Genomic DNA, 25,784 nt, shown 5'->3' with positions numbered 1-25,784 from the left:
AAGTGCATTTATAGAAAAAAAATATATTGATATGTTCACTTTTGAAAAAGTTACGGCAGTTTTTAGTAAAAAAAATTGAAAAAATTTCGAAAATTAGCGATTTTTAAATTTGTAATTTTTTTGGAGGTTTCCCCCATTTACGGGGAACGAGGGAAATTTTTTCAATTTTGAAGGGTAATGTCTTCGACTAGATACGATTTGTGATCTTTTGACGTATCGTTGAAAGAAATCCGTTCGGTGAGAGCTGAGAAAAAGTGGTAACAGACACAAAAAAAAAAAATACATCATAGTAAAACCAATACCTTCTCAGCTTCACATCGAAGCTAAAAATATATATTTATCACTTATTAAAATATTTTGTAGTCATTTTAGATCAAATTAGCTACCTAATACACATAGACTTGCAAATATATTCTAATGTAATATACCTAATTCTAGAATAATATCTAGTTGCAACCTTTACTCTGTCCGCCGGCGTGATGTTCTTAAAAAAAGAGTAAAGAACAATAATTTTTTTTTTTAAAGTTTGATGTTTAACATATTAATTGACATATATTTTCATAATAAGAAAAACAAAACATCATGATTTAATGAACAAACAAATCAACTTAAATTATTAGATTTACCAAACAAATTTCACTTTAAAATATCTAAGTTTCATTTAATCTAAAAAATAATAAGTTAAAAAAATTAAAAAAAAAAGATTAAATGTTTTTATGTTGAAAAATATTCAAAGTCTAAATTAGATTGAATTAAGTCTTAGAAAGTAAGAATTTTGTATAGAGTATCATAGATTTTAAAAAGATCAAAAGACTGGTATTGATAGAGAAGAAATGGCTTTTTTTAGTCAGTAGAGGATAGTCTAGCGATTACTAGTGTGATCTTGGAATCTGAGGCATTTTATTCTAATTGGTCAATTACGATTTGGTCCTGCGCGTAGACGTTACTTAAAAATCTGTATAATAATAATTAGATTTCATCCTATAATTAGCTGGTTATTTTGTATTTTAAATAAGGGAATCCTATTTTGGTAATCTTGTGTATTCATAATATGTGACATACATGTACAAATTATAATATTATATTATTATTATATTATATGTTAATATTATAAATAATGATATAAATGTTGTAGATTTTTAATGAGTTAAATGTATTTAAATAAGACCAGTAAAATTAAATTGAATAATATAAAACAATTTTTTAGTTAATTATTTGATTTTTCTTCGTAACAACAATGACCTATACGTGTATTATGTGTTGATAAAATTATTTCTCCAGTTTCATTGACGTATAATATTTCTTTTAGATTTTTAATATTATCCATGAACTTATTCACACAACAGCTCACAATTGGTGTACAAATATTTATATCGTTTTTATCCTTTAAGTTATTACAAATTATGTTTATAAAAGTGTTATTAATTTCTGTTAATTGTGTTGTAGAATGATCTATAAGTATCATGCAAAATGAAGCATAAATCAAATTATCCATGCTATTTATCCATACATCTGAAAATTTCAATTTTACTTTATTTGTAAAGCAATTTTCATGATTTAAGGGTGAGAGTTTTAAAAATATTTGACTGTATATTAACATGTATGATTATGCTCATTGGAGTTTTATATTCTTATAATTTAGTCATAATAAGAACTTGGTAATGTAGTACACTTCTCATTTTTTACCGTGGCACTCTATTTAAGCTACACTATTACTTTCGATGCCAGATTGGTGTAAAAACGAGAACTTAAGCAGTCACATTTACTATGTTTCACAATGGATATATGATGTTTGTTTGACTTAGTAAAAAGATTGGTACAACTATAATGGTGCTAAGAGATATAGTATTCTATATCTATATTACTATTCCTTAATATATAGACCTTAATATTAGAAAGAATGCGCTAAAAACGTACATCTGGAGTATCAAGTTATATGGATGGATTTATTTATTCTTTTATTTTATTTACCGCCTATAGCATAGATTCGACAGCCATAGTAAAATTTTCTAAAATATCTATTATTTTTAAACTTTATTTTACATATTTTTTATTTGAAACATTTTTTTTTCCATTTTTAACTGTTTAACATTAATAGAGATATATTGGCAAAAACGCCAGTTTCATTGGATAAATAAAATTATCTATTTTAAACTTTTTTATGAAAAATGAATGATTTATGAAAAAATTACTTGACATTTTTATTGGAAATGTGTAGATCTATATTTTATATATTTTTACCGTAAATGCGATATGTAATAAAATAATATTGAAAAACAAGCTTCATCAAAACTATTTGTCTAACTAGTTGAACAAAATGTAAAACGTATTTGATTAAATTTTTTAAAATTGGAAAATAAGGACCACCCTACTAGACACCTTCACGGGGGTAGGTACAGTGGCAGACTGGTACATTTTTCCATAAGTAATAAAAGTACTGATTTTACGGGGAGTTAAGGTTTAGTCAAATAAAAAGACGTTCTTTTTTTTCTTGAATATCGGAAATGACCTGGCCAAGTAAATGACCTTCAAGAGGGCGCAGCAATAACTATGATTATAAACGTTAAAAAAAATTGAGCATAATCATATGTACATCGTAAAATATTTAGAAAACGACTAATAGATAAATTGATTTGTAATTTATACTTTTATCAACTTTTCTGAAGAAACTTGGATCATTTTTTTCTTCTGCGCCATCATCAAAACAAAATGCTAAGTCTTTAGATAACACTTCTAATACATCATCCGTTATAACGAAATTGATAAAACTTAAAAATACCTGTATAAATTAACAATTATTAATCTTTAAATTGTAATTATAATTATTTCTTATAAATACAAAATGGTCCTTATGTTTAGACAAGTACTTTTGATATTTAATGTTTTAAATTTCAATTAACTTATCACTTTATAGTTCTTTTTACATTAAAAGTTAATTTTTTGTAAATAAGTTGTCATTTGAATCCCCCCTGTGGGTAGGTTAAGGGTTAAATTTATAAAAAAAAATATATCAAATGATAGATAAAGACATCAAGCATCTATAAAAAAAGAAATTATATTGTTTTGTTCATTTTTGAAAAAGTTATAGCAGTTTTAGGTAAAAAAAATGGAAAAAATGTCGAAAATTAGCCATTTTAAAATTTGTAATTTTTTTGGAGATTTTCCCCATTTACGGGGAACGAGAGAAATGTTTTCAATTTTTAAGCGTAATGGCTTCGACTAGATACGATTTGTAATCTTTTGACGTATCGTTGAAAAAAATCGAATCGGTGAGAGCTGAGAAAAAGCTGTAGCAGACACAAAAAAGCACATCATAGTTGTTGCGTACACAGTCATATGGTGTCTTAGTTGTGACCGTCCCATCAATATGTGACTAATAACGACTGGACTGGTAAAAATGACTGGACGAGTTCCACGCGACTCGACAAAACGAGTCATTATTCATTAGCAATCAAACGCTCGCTTGGGTATAGTCGATACTGAACAATATATTATTGTTTCTCATTTTTTTTTCTTTTATGCTCTTTTGAAGCATCGCAAATGTGTATACGCTCATAGTTTCGCATACGCCAAAATTCGCCACCGTCGGGACGCTGTGGAACGTATTTTGTACCACGTCCCCTGTAATTCGCAATACAGCCCCAATCAAGGTTGCTGTCATTCGTGGACACGCAGGTCACATTTATTGTATATTTTATTACATTATATTTATTTATTGTATAATTTGTGTATGAATATACACAAATAAGTACATCTGTATATATATATATATATATAGCTTTAGTTAATTTCTACTGACATTAATTTAAGATTATTTTATGTTTTATATAAGATGTTTTACTTAGAAATAATAACTCTAAACATCTTTCAACATTCCTTTTCTTATATACATCTACTCACGACACGCAAGTAGTGTTCTCTTTTTAAATTTTAGTTAATGGAACACTTAAACAACAGTAAAACTAATACCCTCTCAGCTTCGCATCGAAGCTAAAATGTGATATGAATTCAAAGTATGTTTAATAAAGAAAGATAATATTTACCGTAATTATTTTAATATTAGTTTTCATTATTGAATGTGTTGTTTGGTTTAAACAGTTTTAATATTTTGAATTTTTGTTAAGTGATATATTAAATTTCAAAATAATTTATTATAAAAATTGAATATTTTTAAAAGTAAATTCTGGTATTTAAACATACTAATCATTGTATAAATAGTATACTCTTAAAAACATTATTTGTGTAAGAATTTAATGAAATTAAATAAATCAGAAATTCTATTTCTAAAACTAATAAATTATAATATTTTATAGAAAGACAAAAATTTCACTATTATACATTAATAAAATAACTGTATTTTCATATAGGTACTATTTTATTGTATATATTTTATCCAAAGATTCAGAATATAGAATGTTATAAAAAAATTCGTTAAACTTGAAACATTTTTAAATGAATCAGAAAAATTAAAAATATTTTGAAATGAATAAGGGAAATTTACAAATAAAATAAAATAAAATCTTTTTTAAATTATTATATTATATAAATTTGAATACTTTTTGTTATTTATTTTATGGACGCTAAACTTTTTGATTTTTTTTACTAAATGCGGCATACTTAATAAAGTCGGCAAATTTGGGATTTTGTGACCTATTTCATAGATCCTGTTTAATGTGTTAAGATTTACTTCAAAGAGTCCACATAAAAAAAATATTAAAAATGGAATAAGAGTAAATGTAAAAAACCCAGCACAGGGGGGTCGCGGCACAGTGGTGACGTGGCATAGTTGGATCAAGTATAATGATATCTGACAGTGATTAAAATCACTATCATAAAAAACGCTTCGATGCAAATCTTTAGATAGTGTTTAATTTTAAAAAATTGGTGGATTATTCCAAAAGCTTCATGATTTGCTATTTCCTTTTTTATATCCTGATTAAGATAAAGTATGTCGAATGAAAAAGGGATTTAAATATTATTTCTCATAAAATAATTGTAATGATCCATACATTTTTTGAAAAGATATAGAAATATAAAGTTAAAAATGTAAAGTATAAAATATAATATCGAGAATAGCATTCGGTAGCCATTTTCACCGTAAAGACAAAATAAAGTCCGAAATTTTTTTTTTCCATAATAAAATACATTACATTAGCTTTAATTTAAGATATATATAAATGTGTCAGACCTTCCGGAACACTTTCAAAAGTTAAGTAGAAAAAGTTAATTTTTTGTGAAAAAGTTGTCATTTTAAATCCCCCCCTGTGGGCAAGTAAAGGGTCACTATAAAAAAAAAAATATACCAAATGAAAGGTAATAATATCATGCATCTATATAAAAAAATTATATTGATTTGGTCGTCTTTGAATTAGTTATGGCAGTTTTAAGTAATAAGATTTCGAAATTTTCGAAAATTAGCGATTTTTAAATTTGTAATTTTTTTGGAAATTTCCCTCATTTACGGGAAGGAACGAGAGAATTTTTTTCAATTTTTGGGGGTAATGTCTTCGACTAGATACGATTTGTGATCTTTTGACGTATCATTGAAAAAAATCGGTTCGGTGAGAGCTGAGAAACAGTGGTTATAGACACAAAAAAAAATACACATATTAGTAAAACCAATACCTTCTCAGTTTCGCATCGAAGCTAAAATAATCATTTTATATCATTTATTTTTATTTTTTATAAATTAAAAAAAAATATATTTAAAGTTAATAGTTTATTTTGAGAAAATAATTTATCACTTTGATTTTGAACATAATTTATCGTTTGGATATTAAGAATTTCTACTTTTTTTTCTTTTTTTTTGTCTTTTTATTTGCCTTGGATTTATTGGACTTTGAAATTTCTTTGGGGGTTTCCTGATTAGTAATTTCCTGAAGCCATTCAAGTGGTACATCGCCTTCTTGGTATTGTGTAGTATCATCCTTTGTTACTTTAAGACGACAATGATCTACACGCCCCACAGACACTACAAATAAATCCTCGTCGTCAACCACAGGTTCTATAACTTCAGAAGTTTTTTCTGAAACTTTCGGATGTTGCGCGTGTGCGTTTGATTCTGAATGTCGTACTGTATGGTTACCACCATGTTTGTTATTTACTTGCTGGTCATTGCAATTAGTTATTATTCGATTTATCATGGCTTCTTCTGGTTCATTAGTTTTAAACGGACAGTCAAAAATAATACATTCTGGATCAAATAAACACCGTCCCGTATTTATAGGACTTTTTTGAGGAATTTTTCCTAACTTATTACTATTTGTCGCTAAAATTTTCGGTGTCGCTTTTGCCGCCTTGAACATTTTCATTATCATTTCCATTGTTGTTATAGCACACATTATTTTGTTCATAGTTCTATCACAACCTAAAAAAGTTTCATCATAGTATGATTTAACCACAGAAATATTTATTTCTTAATTTTAATATGGGTCAAGTGTAAAAAATACCTATTGCGATTCTTATGCCATACTGATATATTAGAATACTAGTAGTAAACTGGAACTATTCAGTGGCGGCGTCAAAAACTGGCCTATGCTGGAAGGGACCACTTTGAAATCGTTCAGGCCTCTCTAACAATCAATACAAATATTATTTACAATATTAATGATTCATTATATACTACATACATATTCATTAGTAATAAACATGTACATATAATATAATATGTGAATTCATGTAATACATTCGTTTGTACACGTGGCCACTTTTAGTACAAAATACATATTATGAATAAGGCGTATTACTAATATGTATTACTATTCACATTACTTACTTATAGAAATGAAGACAACGTTTTATATTTCAATGTTTTACCATTGCTCAACTTGATTCTTGTTGGATTTACTTAATTCTATACAACATATCAAAACGCCGCCACTGGATTTATTTCTATATTGTTGATTGATAAAGAATAATCTACAGTAAATAATTTACCTCCACTACACTTGAGATTTTTTGAGCTTGTTTTTTTACTTTTACAATGTCGACAATGTTTTTTTTTAACGGGACACGCATTTATAGGAGGTAGAATAGCTGGTACGCATTCATCGCCTGCTTTATACAAGTAATTTTCATCGACTGATTTTTTATAGTACTCTGTGACTAAAAGTGATCCCAATGACGTTAATCGAAAAATAACATCTATAGTCCCAATTTTATTATTTCTTTCATTTTCGAATAAAGGTAGTTCCTAAAAAATTAATATTCTACTATTTTAATAATATAAAGTAGAATTAATTAGAATTTCAACTCTATTAATAGTATTATAATAAAAATAAAATATTAATACTCTAATAGGTAACAAAGTTACAGTAGAAAAATTAATAGGTCAGTTAATGAATTTTCGAGTGATTGTAGTGATGATAATTGAAAATATAATAGATATATGATACGAATTTTTTAATATGTACAAAACCGAGAGAGAAACAATGCTAAACCCAACCCAATTGAACTGGAATGACTTAACATTCGTTTTTTTTTTTAAATATTTTGGAATTTGGAAAATCTTCTATGAGGTTATTTAATATACATAATTTATATATTCCCCTCCCATTTTTGAAATTATCTGATTTTTATTGATTTTGAATAAATCGAAAAAAATGTATTTTACTATCAAAAATAAATGATTTCAGAAAAATTAATAAATGAATATTTAACAAACCTGTTTGGACTCCCGAAATTTTTTGGCGTCATTAGGATTTTGTATAAGATGACTAAATGATTCATCAAAGTCTGCTTTGGTTAACGCTACCAATCGTACTGTGTTATCAGCAGTAACTGATCTATAAACAGTAATAGATGCACCAAATTGACGTGCGACACTACACAGATCTTGCGCTGTAATGCTAAAAATACTCATAACGCCTTTGCTAAATTTTTTGTAAGAACCGCCGCAAAAGTCTCCTTCACACAAATTGATATCGGTTAACAATGGAAATTTGAAGCAGACACATAAAGGACATGTATTAGTTTCTTCATTTAAATCCGTAAATAAGACTTTATTAATAATCACTTCCAATAAAAACATAGAGTCTCCTATAATTGACATTTTGGATTTTTAATTTTCTTAAATTGTTTTTAATTTTAATGATAATTTTAATTTTTGAAAAACGTTTTACTAGTGATGTTATTAAAATTATTTATAGCCAGAATAAATAAAAAAATATTTTTGATAAGTTGCGTAAATTGTTTCTAACTGTTTTAAATCCCTTTAAAAGCTTCAAAGAACACTAAAGCAGATTTATTGTTTGGATCAATGTGTTTTTCTAAAATTGTAGCACATTTATAAGGACTATTAAGTAAAATTTTCTTTTGGAGGTAATTTAAGTAGTATTTTTGTTATCTACAAACATTTTTAGAAAAATTTTTAAAGTCATTATATGGAGTCACTTTTTGATTTTTGCATACGATTATAATTTTTTAATTCCAGTTATTATTACAATTTGATTGTTGAAAATTATACGCTTAGTTTTTAATAAAATTTAATACTATCAAATTGTTATGATAAGGTAAAATTAAAAATTATCAGAAAAATTTGTATTCATTGTGCAAAAAGTTTGTAATTATTCAATTTTTTTAAGGTGGAACTGTGTCCTTAAACAATTGTTTATTTTAATTTTAAAAATATTCAATAATGGATCTAAAAATTAATTTTATTAATTTAACTTAATTTATTAAAATTAAGTGATTTTAATTAAGCTTGATGAGCGTCATTTTTTTGCAAAGAGTTAAAAAAACCACCAGTTTATCAATTAGAGTCACCATAGTATTTATAAATTTGTATTAATAACAAAGATAAATTCAATCAATTTTAAATTTATTTGCAACAAAAATTGAGCATTTTTAAACAATTAAAATTTAACAATTATTGAAAGAATAAAACTGATTGAAATTGGACCATCTAGTTCAAATATGGTACACCTGCTGTGGCGTGTTCTTCAATTTTACATTCGTTGTTGCCTCTCAAAATTTTGAATAATCCATTATCACCCCATTGTTCATTCCACGAGTTCATTAATAACCAATATGGTGTTCCTTCTTCTTCACCCCATCCTATCAATTTAACTGAGTGCCCTCCCAACAAAGTAGCGTTTTCAGTCTTATGGTAAACACCTGATGATAATAAACAAATTCATAAAACAGTACTTATTTTGGATATTTTTTCCGATTTTTTTAAATTATTATTTCATTGTAAACTACTTAATTGATTTAAATTGAATTACATTAAGAATTTTTTATGTTTTTTTTTAATTTATCAATGATAAAATATTTTTTATGTTTATTCCGTATGTCTTATATAGTTTACAGTTTAATTTTTTTTAATAGGAACACATATATAATTTACTAGCGTATTTATTAAATAATGATCTAATTATAAAAATAACTGGTCAATAGATAACAACTTTTGAAGCACAATGTGGAAGTTTTTAACGATATAAAAATTAATAGCTGGAGATGAGGCGCTGGAATTGTCATTTTATTACTAGACATTACTCCATTAGAAGTTATTCACATTTATATGCCTTGGTGGGAGGAAGAATGCAGTCGCGAAATGCTTAATGATAAAAATAGTTATATCTTCGCCTTTCTTTCAGTATACGTTTTATAATCGTTATAGTAGACTGAATATCATCTAAGTACTAGTCCAAAATTTGTTGTCGATCACTTATTTTCTTAGTTAAATCATTATTTAATAAATGAGCTAGTTAATTATGTACGTTTCTACTTAAAAATAAATTTGACTCATTAATAAGTTATAAGGGATCATATAATAAAAATTGATCACTTGTGGCTAATTAATTAAGTAAAATTAAAACTATATTAAAAATATTATTAATTTAAAAAACTAAAAAATATTAAACTCAAAGCCACAAAAAAATTAATGAAAAGTCGCGGATACGTATTTCGGAAACAATATTACACATAATAGTATGTGTTTAGCGTTGATAATGGTAACATTGTTTCCGAAATACGTATCCGCGACTTTTCATTAATTTTTTTGTGGCTTTGAGTTTAATATTTTTTAGTTTTTTAAATTAATAATATTTTTAATATAGTTTTAATTTTACTTATAAGGGATCAAACAAAAAATACTTCATTGATAAGTTGAGAAATTTACGCACGTAAAAATGGTGTAAAATATATATCCAAAATTATTTTTATTTTGTAAGTAACTCAGTGAGTTACAACAAATGGATCTCCTGTATATTTAAATGTCGAAATATGATAAATTACCATATTTGTAGCTGATGAAATCACTGTACACGTCGAATGATGCTTCAATTGGACCATAAGCCATCAAATCATGTTGGATTGCTCTGGGAGTTAGATAGTATGCGTCTCTTGCTATTAACATAAAATATATTCTGTAAGATATCATATAACGGCTAATGAACTAATGAATTCTATATTTTAGTCGGAGTATTTCCTTAATTCACAGCTGTTTAGAGTTTAGGGGCGATCAAAATAGTAAGCGTACTTATTTTTAAAAGATGGCAATAATATCATAAGATATTAGAATAAACTCTACCGATTCATAAAAATACGATAAAGTGTACATCCAATCATTTTGTAAGCCTGTAGCACTTATCAATTTACAATCCAATAAAGATGTAGTCTTTAAATATAAGAATGTTTTTTTTTTTTATGCATAATATTATAAAAGATAAAAAACATTACTGTATCTACGATCCTTTTTGATATCAATTTCTGTGTTACCATAACATTTCTTCTCGCATTTATGATTTTTTTCAATTTCTTCTCCGTCACAAGTGTTTTGACCTCTTTCATCTGTGATACAAGGAGCGACTCTGTATGGTTGACATCCCTAGAGTACAAAATTATTTATCAGTTGAATATAGTTGATCAAATTCATAGGAATTAATGCGTAGGTGATAGATGAATTCATTAAATAATAATTCATATTTTTCAGTCAATAATTTAAAAAATAAGTTGTGGGGAGTTTTAATTATGGTACACCCTTTATTAAAACCCAACATTTTTTGGCTGTCTATTAACCTCTGTTGTGTTGTAGCTTCCTCCGGTGACTACTCCACGCCATTTGAAGTATCTCCAAGCCTGTAAGGGAAAGCCTCCATTGCAACCAAAACCACAAGTCCAGCAACAAAATGCTAAATTTTCTGCCGATAAAATTTCATTGAATTCGCCATCGGTAGCAATGCATAGACGATCAGAAAAAGCACTGGTGGTACTTAAAGCCTGAAATTTAACAATGATTTATAAATTATACTTTATAAATACGAATAAAGTATTTTTTTTTTAATTTTAAATACCCAACAAGAACCACATTTTCCTTGATCACGGACCGTTCCGATTGATTTACATTCTTGCCATCTTTCTCTAGCATCAAATTCTGCGGGAATTTCATTGGTATATGAATATACTGGATCATTTGATTTGACTAGTTCTATTTTTTTTGATCCAATGGAGTATGATCCCAGCAGACCTTTTATTTCATCAATGTGTGTATTTGGGTGGAAGTTTATTCCAGCCTTAAATGTATAAACATAAAAATAAATAATGCAAATAAAATATTAATCACTTAACAGAATAATATACTTATATTTATAAAAAAAATGTTCGTTAAAAAATGCTATAAACGGCTCAATAAAAAAAATAAGACAATTTTTATTTTATTATCATAAATTTCGAATAAAAGACCTAAAATAAAAAAATGTACATTAAATAATTGTTTATTTACATGTGTTTTGTTACAAACTCTTTTATATCTTTTAAAAATAATTTATATTGTGATTTTTGAATAATTGTATTATTTGTTAAAATCTAGTTCTACTTTTTTTATTACAAGTAAATTATAAATATTATACCGTTAGAATTTTTTTTTTTTTTTCTAAAATGTTAGTTTAAGTTTTAGGTGGTTAAACAAATTTATTTATTTAAAAAAATTAAAAACGCTAATGAACAAAAAAAAAGAACATTAAGAAATTATCTGAGTTAAGTGAAAATAAATATTATTATTTGAAATAAATGAATAAAAAATAAAAATAAATAATAAATCATAATTACCGTCCATGTTTTTGCTACACTGTTAATTTTATTGATGTATTCTCTACTCAGAAAATGAGCTTGTTCAGATTGATATATCGTAACAAACACTACACAAAACAAAAGTAATACTCTAGCCATTTTTATTTCATAAAAATGACAATGTCTGCGTATATTGTTGCTAATTAGTGAGTGAGTAGTGGAACTTAAAATGTCATATTTATAGGTAAATGTAGACATATATTAAGAAATTGATTGGCTTCGAAAATTGCTTTCAATTAAAAACTTCAAGTACCCAAACGAGTAATTTTAATCAATGTTATTTACATTGTTATGAAGTATCATTATTAATTATAGCAAATATTAAGGTGTAATGAAAAACACTTATGATTTAGCAGTTTTAAAATATAACTGTATTGTTATATAAAGCGTGACATATATTAATTTTTTATTGTAAAAACTACTTAAGTAGATGTTTCATTAATATTATTTCCAATTATCACATTAATGCGTCATGGATTTTACCATAAGTTTTCAAGTGTTATACGTCTCTTTTTCTCCGGTATCTAATTAAGAACATCATAGAATAAATATTATATTTGTGTTAAGGTTAGGTTCATGATTATTTTGTGAAAACAGTATAATATTCTTAGACGAGATTTAGACTAAAAATTATTTAAAGAAAAACACAGTTTTCATAGTTTTGTAATCGTAACACAATATTTTGACCCTTGACGGAATTTTATATAATTTTATGAAACTTAAATAACTTTTTTAATGTAAAATAGCTACGTGTTGTTAAATAATAAAGGGCTAACTCCACATAAATAACCTAACTTAATGTATAATGTCATATTACACATTGCAATATTTATTAATTAAAGCTATTTATGTCATACATTAATCTGGTTTAGTTTTTATATTTATGGCGGTGATTGAGATAATTTAAATTGGGATTTATCGGTAATATTTCAATATGTGTTAATAGAATAATTCATAATTCATCAATTATAGATGATTTATATGAGTTGTGCTATCTAAAAATGTTATAAAATTAAAAACTATTCATTTTTGAGAAAACTTTTCACAATGTTATAAGTCAGATTCTTTTGAGAAGAAATTGTCATAAAAAAAGAAATTTAATTATAGACGATAACTGAACATTATTGTTTATTACTATTACATGAACATTGAAATAGACAGTTAAAAATAATAAAAAGTAAAGTACAATAGGAATTCAGTAAAGTGACTCGGAAACATTTTTTAGATTAATATTGATTTATTCTGACAGAGATTAAAACACAGTCGTAAAACACTTTAATTCGTTATTGGAAAAAATTCAACGTAGCTGACAAAAATTACACGATTTTTGTTTTTAGAATTTTTTAAAATGATAAGTCGTTTGATTTAAAATTTGATTTAGTTTTGAACTATTTAGATGTTTCATTGTTATGCAAAATACTTCAAAAATGGTATTTTTATAAAAAATAGTATGAATAACCGATATTCGTGCAAATAATTTCACATGTTAAAAATTAAGAAGAAAAATTCATATAATTTTTTGTGTACCTCATTATGTAGGTACGAAATAAATAATTTTCAAAAAAATATAATAAATATAATAATTAAATATATATAATAAAGCTAATAATTTTTGGTTTATATTTTTAAGAAAATTAAATTTTTAGATTGGTTACCTATTTAAAATGGTATCATATAACAAAATTTCGAGAATAGGAAAATGTTGTGAGAACTTAACATTTTAAAAAACACTACGTAAACCCGTTAAATTAAAATATTGTGTGTCTGGGTGTTTTAAATTAGGTTCCATTCAAATATTAAAATAATTGAAAAATGTTTTGTTATTATACATTTTATTTAAATATTCTCTGTTAAATAATTATTAAATTGACTTAATTAAGTTTATTATTTTTCAAGTTTATTGAGAGCAAAGATTTATATTGTACATTTATAGGTAATTGTCAATTGATAGATAAAAACGGATATAGAGATAAAATTTTTGTAATTAAGATATTTGACTGTTAATAACCGTAGTATTGTTAGAAAACCAGAAAAAATAAAGCATAAAGCTTTTTCATTAATAAATTGATCTATCACCACTATAAGATTTATTATTATAATTTTCATAATATTTTGTGTTCTCTCGAGTGCGCATTCTTTTTTACAAAAAATTAACGATGAAATTCATTACTTCCTTCAAAGCAAATAATATATCAAATTTAATGTTATCATTATTGTCACATGAGTCTCTATCCCAGTTTAACGATTTGATGAAATTTAAACCTGACGCAATCTTATTATTACTGAGGGGCTATTACAGAGGCCAGATGTGTTTCAATGTTAAAGTTCCCGTATGGGTCACCCATCCGGGAACCAAAAGCAAACATAACAGCTGAACATCAGCGTTAAGGCAGTAATTGAACTATCCATTGCACCACACCCCACCTCGTCGCAATAAGATTTAACAATCTAGTAATCCCCTAAATTTACATTCCTACAGGCTTTTGAGATGTACTTGATATCAAAAAACAAAAAAACTTTCTGACAAATCTTTTTCTTTAAATAATTGATGGCTAAAGTTTAAATTTGTAAATTTCTGTTAAAATTTTTCTATTTTTTTTCTAGCTTTTCTTTATGAACATCGAAACGCTTTATGTTAGTTTTGTTTATCATTGTCAATCTAAATGTCGCCTATTATGTCGGATCCCCACTATGCTGAGACCAGGCTGTACTAGGTTTTTATTGTGTAATTAAAAATATTGCTGTAGTAAATATAATTATTACAACGTTAAGTGTTGTGTGTCATTTATTTGAGTCAAAATTTAAACAGCATCAATTAGTGATAAATATTTTCTATTTATTTATGACATACAATAACTTGATGTAAAGTAATTGTTAGATTATAATTATTTCCAGATATTATATATTTGAAAGGTTGACTGGAACACAGAACTGCCATCTTATACTATAGAAGTAATTATACTATAAAGTTTTGCATAACGGAAAATATGAAATTGAAACACTGGAAAAACAGAAAATTGAATAAAGCTTTAAGAAATTATAATTTTTTTCTGAGCATATACTTGTTTTTGGCTTAGTTAAAATTAAGACATATTTCCATGGCCTTATTCGTGAACTAGACATAGTTAAAATTAAATTAAATTTTTAGTTTATACAATAATAATAAGTGATTCTTTAACTACGCCTCATGAAAAATATTAAAAAATATTAGAGTAATCATTATTTTAGGGATATAAAACGTTAAGAGTTTTTATATGTTTTTGTTTTTGTAAATATTGTTATTAATAATGTTATTTTCAAAAATTAATATAAAATATATTTTTATTTAAATTTTTATATTTTATTTTTCTATTACTTTTAGGGACATTATTATAGGAAGTTTCAGAAATTCTATCAATAGGCATATAAAGTAAATAATTAATAAATAAAAAAATTAACAATCAAAAACTTCTTTTCAGTATTTCAAGTTACTTAATTGTTAACTTAATGATCGATAGCAAAAAATTTAAAAAAAAAGTGGGTTTCTATGATATATAATAAAAATTATTCTTATGATTATTATATTGTAATTATGTAGATTCTTTGCCTAAGCTTTTGAACCACTTATATCATCTGTAATAAAACTATATTGTTCATAAAAGTAAATTAAATTTTAGCTTTAATGCAAAGCTGAGAAGATAATGAATTTATTGTTGTGTTTGACCGTGAAAATTCTCAACTTTCATTTAACCAATTTTGTCTATGTGGAATATAACCTGATATTAATCTAGTTGAACCAAACAAAATATTAAAAAAAACCTTCAAATTAATAAATGAAATAAAATATATATGAATTTAAAAACTTCTATTATAAATTTTTTTAAAAAACTGTGATTTTAAAGAAATTTTAATAATATATACTAGAGGTAATAAGATTTATTTTTAATGGTATTCATGAAAATTCAATGGAAAACCTAAGTATAAAAAAGGTTTGAATAAGATCACTACCACGTGTTAAATTAAATTTTTTAAAATGTTCTATAACATCTGACAACTTTTAACCTTTATCAAATTAAAGCTATTGAAGTGTAAAACAATATTAAAAAAATACATTCAAACATTTGTTCTACTATGACAAGTCAGCCATCGATGTAAAAAAAAACAATAAACATCTTTATATCCAACTAAGCAAATAATTCAAATGCATATAATATTTAAGTTAAATTTAAAACTTAGAAATTGTGAAATTATTAAATATACAAATGATTGTGAATTTTAACAGATTCGCATCATGATAGTAATAATAATCACTCATAGATATTATTTATACTTGTCCAAACTATGCGGTGACCTCATTGCGTTAGGTTTTATGTATCATATGATATTTATTTATGTCTAATTGATGTAAATTACAAGTAAAATAAACATTGAAGTATATAATCACATTTTGTATCGTTTTTGGTGATTTTAAAATACACAAAATCTACGACACACTACTGAAGATTTCAATCTCTGGGACTTAGTCGTTTTCTTAATTAATTTGGACTTAGAATATTTTTCTTTAAAACTAAATGGCACTTAGAAATTATAAAATGAATTTTGTTTTGGTGAATCTTTTAATTTAATTTGTCCATTAAATAATNTTTCAGTATTTCAAGTTACTTAATTGTTAACTTAATGATCGATAGCAAAAAATTTAAAAAAAAAGTGGGTTTCTATGATATATAATAAAAATTATTCTTATGATTATTATATTGTAATTATGTAGATTCTTTGCCTAAGCTTTTGAACCACTTATATCATCTGTAATAAAACTATATTGTTCATAAAAGTAAATTAAATTTTAGCTTTAATGCAAAGCTGAGAAGATAATGAATTTATTGTTGTGTTTGACCGTGAAAATTCTCAACTTTCATTTAACCAATTTTGTCTATGTGGAATATAACCTGATATTAATCTAGTTGAACCAAACAAAATATTAAAAAAAACCTTCAAATTAATAAATGAAATAAAATATATATGAATTTAAAAACTTCTATTATAAATTTTTTTAAAAAACTGTGATTTTAAAGAAATTTTAATAATATATACTAGAGGTAATAAGATTTATTTTTAATGGTATTCATGAAAATTCAATGGAAAACCTAAGTATAAAAAAGGTTTGAATAAGATCACTACCACGTGTTAAATTAAATTTTTTAAAATGTTCTATNGTCACTGCCACGTGTTAAATTAAATTTTTTAAAATGTTCTATAACATCTGACAACTTTTAACCTTTATCAAATTAAAGCTATTGAAGTGTAAAACAATATTAAAAAAATACATTCAAACATTTGTTCTACTATGACAAGTCAGCCATCGATGTAAAAAAAAACAATAAACATCTTTATATCCAACTAAGCAAATAATTCAAATGCATATAATATTTAAGTTAAATTTAAAACTTAGAAATTGTGAAATTATTAAATATACAAATGATTGTGAATTTTAACAGATTCGCATCATGATAGTAATAATAATCACTCATAGATATTATTTATACTTGTCCAAACTATGCGGTGACCTCATTGCGTTAGGTTTTATGTATCATATGATATTTATTTATGTCTAATTGATGTAAATTACAAGTAAAATAAACATTGAAGTATATAATCACATTTTGTATCGTTTTTGGCGATTTTAAAATACACAAAATCTACGACACACTACTGAAGATTTCAATCTCTGGGACTTAGTCGTTTTCTTAATTAATTTGGACTTAGAATATTTTTCTTTAAAACTAAATGGCACTTAGAAATTATAAAATGAATTTTGTTTTGGTGAATCTTTTAATTTAATTTGTCCATTAAATAATAATGTTTTATTTTTCTTATTGTGGAAATAAATATCAAATAATATTTTAAACATTAAATCATTTTTTTAATTGTTTTATTTTATTAATAAATCCAACTCAACTTTAAATTTTATTTAATAGTAAAAATCTATTGTGAGCTTTTTTTATTGGGTAGTTAGTCTCTGAGCTTAATGTCTTTGTTTTAACGAACATCGTGTCAGCGGACAGCACAAAAAAACTTAGGAATATACTTTTAGTGTTTAATTTTTGTCTTGGTGATTATTGTGCCGCATCCTTTCAAGGCTCTAGCGCCGGGACACATTGGGCCACCATAATACCACTTTGATAAATTTTTTACATAGATATAAATATTTTTGAATATTGTTTTGGCCAGACCAGAGGAAGATTTAAGAAATATTGGTATCGATCTCTCAATAAAATATATTCTTTCAAAAGAAAATACTTATTCAACAAATATAAAAAAATTAAAAAGGACAAATTATAAATTATACTTCTAACAAAATATAGTGTTTGGAATCTTTTACAAGTAAAATCAGTCATAGATTATATGTTATTAAGTCTTATTATTTAGGATTTGAATCGTTTTTGTTAGTAATTATATTAACTATACGACGTGTAGTGTAAATGGCATACGTAGTGCATTTAATTCCAAAATCAACATTGGATTACTTGAAATATTATTTTATTACATAGAATGTAAGGTAAATACAATGTAACCTATGCTTTCAAACCTCCAACAATTTATTGCGTAATATAACCATTAAATAATTAATAAGAGAATTAATAAATTAAATAAAATTACATAAATTTAAAATATTAATATTATAAAATATAATGGTCAAGATATTCATTTGACTGGTTTCATATACATGCAGAATTTTAATGGAGTTAAAAATAAACCTGTGAAAAATAAAAAGAGTTTTAAACTTATTTATATTTATTTTATTGTTATTATTATCTGTTTATTTTATTTTATCCAACATAATTTATTAAGGCTTACCAAAATTTAATTATATTTATCAATGTAAGTTAAGATACAACAGCAAAGAGTTCATCATAAGCCACTCTATTACTCTAAGTTAAATATAATATTGAACAAAAAAAATTTTTTTTTAGTTACATACATTTCTAGATTTATCAGCTAATAATTATTTTTAAGAAACACAATTAAAAGAAAACAGACGATACAGCCCAATATTAGAAATTTTGTATGGGAGAATTCATATAGCGTTTAGAATGTAGAAAATATTTACCCTCCACTTCCTCCGCTATTATGATTTTATGACCATGAGAGGGCTGGACTTGGGACCATCCCTGGTTGTGTAACTGTTAGGATATATCATTAGGAATATTTTAAAAATTATATCCGTCTACAAATAATATTGTAATAATTTTGAAAAGTCTTTAAATCTCTAAACATAATTGTTGTCAATAAATGCGATTATTTATAAATCCGAAATTTTCGGAAAAGACTATGTAGTTACTTAATAAATAAAACGATTAAAAAATCATAAGATAACAACACGTTTTACTTTGTTATATTAAAATCAGGATTTCAAGATTTCGCATCGTCAAAGTCCTCCCCAATTTACGGTTAAGTTTAATCCGAAGTTCTGCAGTTATTTTAGAACGCTCTCTAATTTTTAAACGGTATATATCACACGAATTTTAATTTGTGTCACCAAGAGAGTGCACCACTAGTTTATAAATAATGTATTAAATATAAAAAATGGTAATATTTTTATATCATTCCACTATTTTACGGTCTAAAAGCTATGTGGACACCCCCATACAAAATTTCTAATTTTGTTGCTGTATCGTTTCTATTTTTATATTCTCGTTTTTAAAATAATAATTATTAGCAGATAAATTAAAAAATATATAAGATAAACTAAAAAAAGCAAAATTTTTTTTCAATATTGTATTTAGTTATTAATAGTAATCGAGTAGATTTTGAAGAACCGATTACTCTGTTTATAGTTGAAAATTATATAATTATCCGTAGTATAACTTTTAATTATTTTAAGTGCAATTTCTAGTTTGCGGATGCCAGCGTTACTTATTTCCTTTATATTTAATTTTTCACTCCACAAATTTACCATTAGTAAAAGAAAATTCATGCAATCTATTTTGTTGAGTGTTTTCTCAAAATTGTAATGTTTTTAAGTTTTTATTAAAAATATAATTAATAAATAATTTATTAACCACGTATTAATTTATAAATATAAATAAATAAAAAATGTTAGTTCATTTTTCTTTGCTTTGTTGAAGTATGACCCAAAAAGTCCATTATTAATTGACTTGATTAATCTGTTCAAATTGGTACATTGTAAAGATAACTAATCAAAACAAAATTATACTTTATCTATTTTTTTTTTTTGGTTTTTATTAATAACTTCCACTAAGAAATTCTATTAAAATAGATAAATTCTCACGTGTTTGCCTTGGTAAAAATTGTACATCGCTAATCACTATCCCGCTCTTTACCTATTCTAAATTATTAAATCTTAATACCTTAAAAATAATATAACCAAGGTGGTATTTTTATTTAGTTCACACTTTATCTAATATAAAAAACAAATTGATTCCCTATGTAATATAATATTTTTTATACCTAAAATGTGCGCTAGGAAATATTTTCTTAGAATTAATTTGATATCTATAATTGTAGGTAAAAATAATCAAATTTTAATCTGTACATAAAAAAAAACATTGTTTAACAAAAAAAGAAGGGTAGTATTCTTAACAAATCACACTGAATACAAAAAAAGTCTAAAATAAAAATCTTAGTAATAATTATTAGTGTAATGAAGTTTACTTTTAGAAAAAATACTAATGGAGATGTGTACAAGGTGTATTTGCTTTTAATGTTTTTAAAATAACCTAGGAGAAGAATTGGCATTTTTTTTTTAACTAGACAAACCTAAAAAACAAATTAGGTATTTATAGTGAGATTTGATATTTGTTTGATAATTAATGAATTGAAATAAAATGAATAATGAAAGCAGAATATTATGTCATCAATGGGGTTATAGTCTAGTTAGTATAGATTAAGTTTTAAAACATAACTGTTTAACCAGGTTTTATTACTAGAAATATTGGTTCAATAGTTGTTACCGTTTAATTCTCTTATTTTTATTATTTTGAATTAGTTTTTTTTGATTGGTTGCTCAATCTGTAGCGTTGATTTTTCTATGTGTACAGTTTTCTAAATTGGAGAAATTTATTAAGAGCTTAACATTGCACGGCGTCTAACATCCGGCAGATTTTCCAGGTCTAAATCTTAAACCGGACGCAGAGAAGTTCTAATCGATTGCGAAAAATGTATGCGCTAACGTTTTCTATGTTACTAAGTGTAATGCAAAATAAAGCTCCGGAAAGTTAAAACTACTTATATATATATGTAAATATATATAAAACTTTAATTCAAAATTTAGGGGAGAACATTTCATACGGATTAATATAAATAATGTATACATAACAATTTATGAAAATGTACTTTCCTTGAATGCTAAGGCAGTAACTGAAAAATATGAATTATTCTTGTTCCTAATATTTAGAAGAAAAGTTTTGGATTATGCGATAGTAATAATAATTATTAGAGTTGTAAAATATCATAAAATGTCTTATTTTAGTGAAAAACATTTTTTATTTTAAATATTTTTTTAGCTTTAATACGAAGGCGAAAAGAAATTAATTTTACCTTAATGTATATTTATAATTATTTTAGCTTCGATGCGTAGCTAAGAAACTATTGGTTTTACTAATTCGTTTTTTTTTGTCTTGGTATACATTATTAACTTCGCTCCTTTTGGATCAATTTTGCTCAACGATACGTCAAAAGATCACATAACGTTTCTTGTTGAAGTCATCAGGAACATAATTTTGAAAAACTCTCATCAACCACTTTAATAAAAGGATATTCCCCAAAAAATTACAATTGTCAAAAATAGTCAATATTAAGTTAATATTAAAATTTGTACAAAAATATTAAAAAGCGTCACCACCTTAATTACCTTACAAAATCATTTAACTTAATATTATATTAAATTTTATGAGTTATTAATTGATAAATAATTTAGAAATGTATTGTGTTTATAACTTCCATATTACTGTTTAGTTACTAATGTAAAAAGAAAGTTAATATATAATTTTTGTTTAACAACTGTTTTCTACCTAATTGATTTCATTAAATAAATCGCCTACTACTTAAAAGAGATAAATCTATTTTGACAATTTTTTTTTATATCAATTTTGAAGTATTAGAAAGTCATAAATACATAAATTACTACAAAATCGAGCCAAATCCGATTACCCAAAAATCAAATATAATGTTTAAAAATTACAGTTTATTATAGAGAATATATCGTATTACATAGAGTTTTTCATCTTTCTGGGAATCACAACAAAAGTAAACCTGTAACCCTTAAAGTTGTTGATTTAAATGTGTAGTTGACTTGAGTTAGTAACGTAGTCAAGATTTTTAAGTGTCATAATTAGTGAAATCTTAACAAGCCCATATTATTGACTTTTTTTTACCCACCAATTAATTTTGAATACAAATATTGCTGTCAAGGGAGGGCGTGACTTTTGTGGGATTTTTATAATTATTTATTATTATTATATATAAATTTTCCCTGCGAGGCTATATATCACAATAAGATTAAATAACAATATATTTTAAGGGGCGGAACACCTAAAGCCCCACTCTAACGTTTCTAATGATTGATCAAAAACATTATTTCAAACATTATAAAAGTTCAAAAAGTAGCTTTTTGTAATCAAATGTATTATTTTATACTAATAGAATCAGCTTTAAAACAAACATGTCAAATGAATTTTCTAAAAGAAAAAAATTAAAATAATATGCTGAACTTGTTGATTTCCAAAGTTATGACTTGAAAAAGTTGAAAATATTTATTTTTATGAATAAAATGTTTAGAATTAATATTTAAAATTATCTATTATTTTATACTGTTGATATATTAAATTTCAAAACAATTTTTTCAAGTATAATATTTTTTGACTAATTATTATTTTAAAATTAACCGATTCAGTTGTTTTGTAATAATAAATTATTATACAAGTATAATGTATACAGGGTGTTCAGTTAGTAAGGGAACAGGTTTCTATTATTCTCATTGTTTGTAACAATTGACCTGTTTCCTTACTATTTGAACACCCTGTATGTATTGTACCTCTGATAATTAAAACACGGTATTTTTAAATCACTATAGAATAATATATCTTGAATTATTTACATATAAACTTTAATAAATACTGCTTAATTATGAACAATTAATTTAATAAAATTCACGTATAAATGATTTCAGATTTGATTTTCGATTATTAAAATTCGTTTCGCCATTTTAAGGTATTATTTAGGGTCTATTAACTCTAAATGGTCAATTTATTTTGATCGATTCTATGAAATTCATCGCTCTCATATACTTATGACAGCAACGCTAATAATGAAAAAGAACCGAGTCATCAAAATCCCGTGCACGTTGGAGATGTCCATCGATTTTATCTAAAACTTGTTCGTCTAAGTTGATATTACCGTTCCTATGTTTCGTTTACCATATAATTTGGTTAGATATTCAAATAATTGCATTCCAAGCAATTTTGCGTGCTTCGTCATCATAGTAACTCTCATATTTTATACGTCAAACAAATTTGAAGGGAACATAAAGTAAATCTTATTACATTGACGTTTTGTTGTAAAATAATGCCTAATGTTATTAAAACTACTATGAAAGCACGTTTGGATTTCTTGAAACTTGTTTCTTTCCATTGAAAGTATTGAATATAGCACACCTTTACAACTACGTTGTAACTCACTTAAGTCTTTCAATGGATTATTCAAACTTCTAGTTACATGTATACTGAACTTAATATTAGCTGTTCCGTGTTGCGATTAAATCTATAGATTATTTTTTGAATCGGTAAAAAAAAAAAAAAAATTAATGCAGATTGGTTTAATTTGTTATCTTTGTTTTTCAAAATTTGTTAAACAAACAAATGTTTGTTATCATTTTCATACTTAAATTCCAGTAAACAGTAAGTAACCAAGTATTTTCAATTCACTCAAATACGTTTTATAACTGTACTTAGTGTTGATACTCATAGACAAGTCTGTCGACAAAAAAAGTCAACATATCATATAGTCTTAGAAAAAATTATTCTCAAAAATACGAAATCCTCTTTGAAACTACTTAAAGCTTATTAAAATTAAAATTTTATATCAGGAATCTATGAGATGTTGCATGACGAATTTTCACAATTAATTTAACTTAAAAAGAAAGAAAATTAATAAAAAATATTTATGAGTTACTATTTTTTTGTTGTTTTAATAATAATATTTATCGAGGTATGAATACGCGGGTTAGTATGAAAGATAAAAGATGATAAAAAAATATATTTTATTTATTAATATTAAATGTATTATGATCAATTGTCACACTCATCAATATCAATAATGCCCGAGAATTGACGGTTACCAATTATAGGTGAGATGAGTCACCTCGTATCACCCACAGTAGTATTGTGGCAGAGTGTTCAGTAAGTAAGGAAACATGTCAGTTGTTACAAACAATGAGAATCGTTTCACTGAACACCCTATATATTTATGAACCTACTGCTTAACTACTGAAATAGACACGTATCAATAATCTAACTCTGTCAACTAACTCCGTACAAACATTATTGATTTATTAAATTTACTTAGTATATTTTTTATTATTGATAATAACTTGATTCTATTTGTCCCTACTTAAACTACGTACTAATAAAACTTAGTTTTAAATAAATATTTAGATCAAATCTTATAGATTTTTGGTTAAATTTTTATTTTCCTACCTTGACGACGTTTCCAGTATATACTCTGAATTAAATAAATGTTCCTTTTTCTTATGAAATTACAAAATGAACGCGGCGGATCACTTTTTGCGCGTATTTTCGATGAGTTCAAAACGAAGTGTGCATCGAGATTGACTGACAGTATCTGAGTAACATCTGAGCCAGAATGTTCATTATTATGGCTTTTTTATATTAATTCTGATGGTATTTTCAAAGGAAAGAAATGATCCTCGACGCTACCATTATTTCTTTATTAATCGTGTTGAAGTAATTTATTACATGTTATATATTATATTTTTATCAATAATGATTTACATGTCATAATGTTCTACGGCTTGTTCCATAATATTTCACACATTATTTATTACCTTATGTCTAACACATTACTATTACATATTGTTGATTATTTACTGTTTATTTTATATAATTAATGTATGTTTTTTATACAAAATTAAATTGGTATATTTTTAAGCGTTCAAAAGTATCTATGAAGCATATTGTTATATTTTAACACGTGTAATCTTATTTAATTTGTTAATTAAAATCTTAACATATTAATTTCAGTATCGATAATTTATAACAAATAACAATATCTAGTACCAAGAATTCAGAAGGACAAATGTATACTATTTTATTTTTAAGTATCTTGAAAGGATGTTCAACGTCTTCGCGATCGATTTTTAGGTGCCTATCAATATAATGTAGTAAGAAGAAACAAATAATCATGAATTCCTAATGCTAAAATTGTCAATTAAAATTTAATATTACAAAGTTTTAAAACAATCTTTGTGTTTTTCTTTTTCTTTGTCTTAATACCATCTACTTGGATCAGCCACCCTTATCCTAAACTTCCACTTGACACCATCTCCCATATCATCAACGCTCACATCGACTGTACTCTTATCGCATTCAATAACATTCTTTTTTGGTTTTTCTATAACTTTCCTTACTGCATCTCTCTCCTCATAACACGACCAAACCATCTCAGTCTATTTTCTCTCTTCTTCGGGGGGGGGGGGGGGG

General features: G+C 25.2%; 2 protein-coding genes across 2 annotated transcripts; both read right to left on the bottom strand.

Moving 5' to 3' along the window:
* Positions 1-5,232: 5,232 nt before the first annotated feature.
* LOC126899668 (uncharacterized) lies at positions 5,233-8,050 on the bottom strand. The gene is made up of 3 exons (XM_050674753.1): positions 7,664-8,050; positions 6,937-7,192; positions 5,233-6,367 (listed from the first exon to the last, which is right to left on the bottom strand). Exons 1-3 carry the CDS (start codon positions 8,048-8,050, stop codon positions 5,787-5,789), a joined length of 1,224 nt encoding a protein of 407 aa, XP_050530710.1. The 3' UTR covers positions 5,233-5,786.
* Positions 8,051-8,801: 751 nt separating this feature from the next.
* On the bottom strand, positions 8,802-12,240 carry LOC126899669 (cathepsin B-like cysteine proteinase 3). Its single transcript, XM_050674754.1, has 6 exons — positions 12,049-12,240; positions 11,295-11,513; positions 11,020-11,220; positions 10,681-10,828; positions 10,237-10,347; positions 8,802-9,114 (listed from the first exon to the last, which is right to left on the bottom strand). The coding sequence occupies exons 1-6, from the start codon at positions 12,166-12,168 to the stop codon at positions 8,903-8,905; spliced, it is 1,011 nt and encodes a 336-aa protein (XP_050530711.1). The 5' UTR covers positions 12,169-12,240; the 3' UTR covers positions 8,802-8,902.
* Between the last annotated feature and the right edge of the window lie 13,544 nt (positions 12,241-25,784).

Source organism: Daktulosphaira vitifoliae, unplaced genomic scaffold (genome assembly GCF_025091365.1).
Source record: "Daktulosphaira vitifoliae isolate Bord-2020 unplaced genomic scaffold, ASM2509136v1 Scaffold_2, whole genome shotgun sequence".
Taxonomy (NCBI): domain Eukaryota; kingdom Metazoa; phylum Arthropoda; class Insecta; order Hemiptera; family Phylloxeridae; genus Daktulosphaira; species Daktulosphaira vitifoliae.
This window is presented reverse-complemented; position numbering and strand designations above follow the sequence as displayed.

Excerpts from the sequence above, each read along its gene's own strand:
- LOC126899668 (XM_050674753.1), bottom strand. The coding sequence starts at position 8,050 with ATGTCAATTATAGGAGACTCTATGTTTTTATTGGAAGTGATTATTAAT. Across the intron at positions 7,193-7,663 it reads AATTTCGGGAGTCCAAACAG|GAACTACCTTTATTCGAAAA; the intron begins GTTTGTTAAATA and ends TTAATTTTTTAG. Across the intron at positions 6,368-6,936 it reads AAATCTCAAGTGTAGTGGAG|GTTGTGATAGAACTATGAAC; the intron begins GTAAATTATTTA and ends AAACTTTTTTAG.
- LOC126899669 (XM_050674754.1), bottom strand. The coding sequence starts at position 12,168 with ATGGCTAGAGTATTACTTTTGTTTTGTGTAGTGTTTGTTACGATATAT. Across the intron at positions 10,829-11,019 it reads GAAGCTACAACACAACAGAG|GGATGTCAACCATACAGAGT; the intron begins GTTAATAGACAG and ends TTTGTACTCTAG. Across the intron at positions 10,348-10,680 it reads CAAAAAGGATCGTAGATACA|CAAGAGACGCATACTATCTA; the intron begins GTAATGTTTTTT and ends TTATGTTAATAG.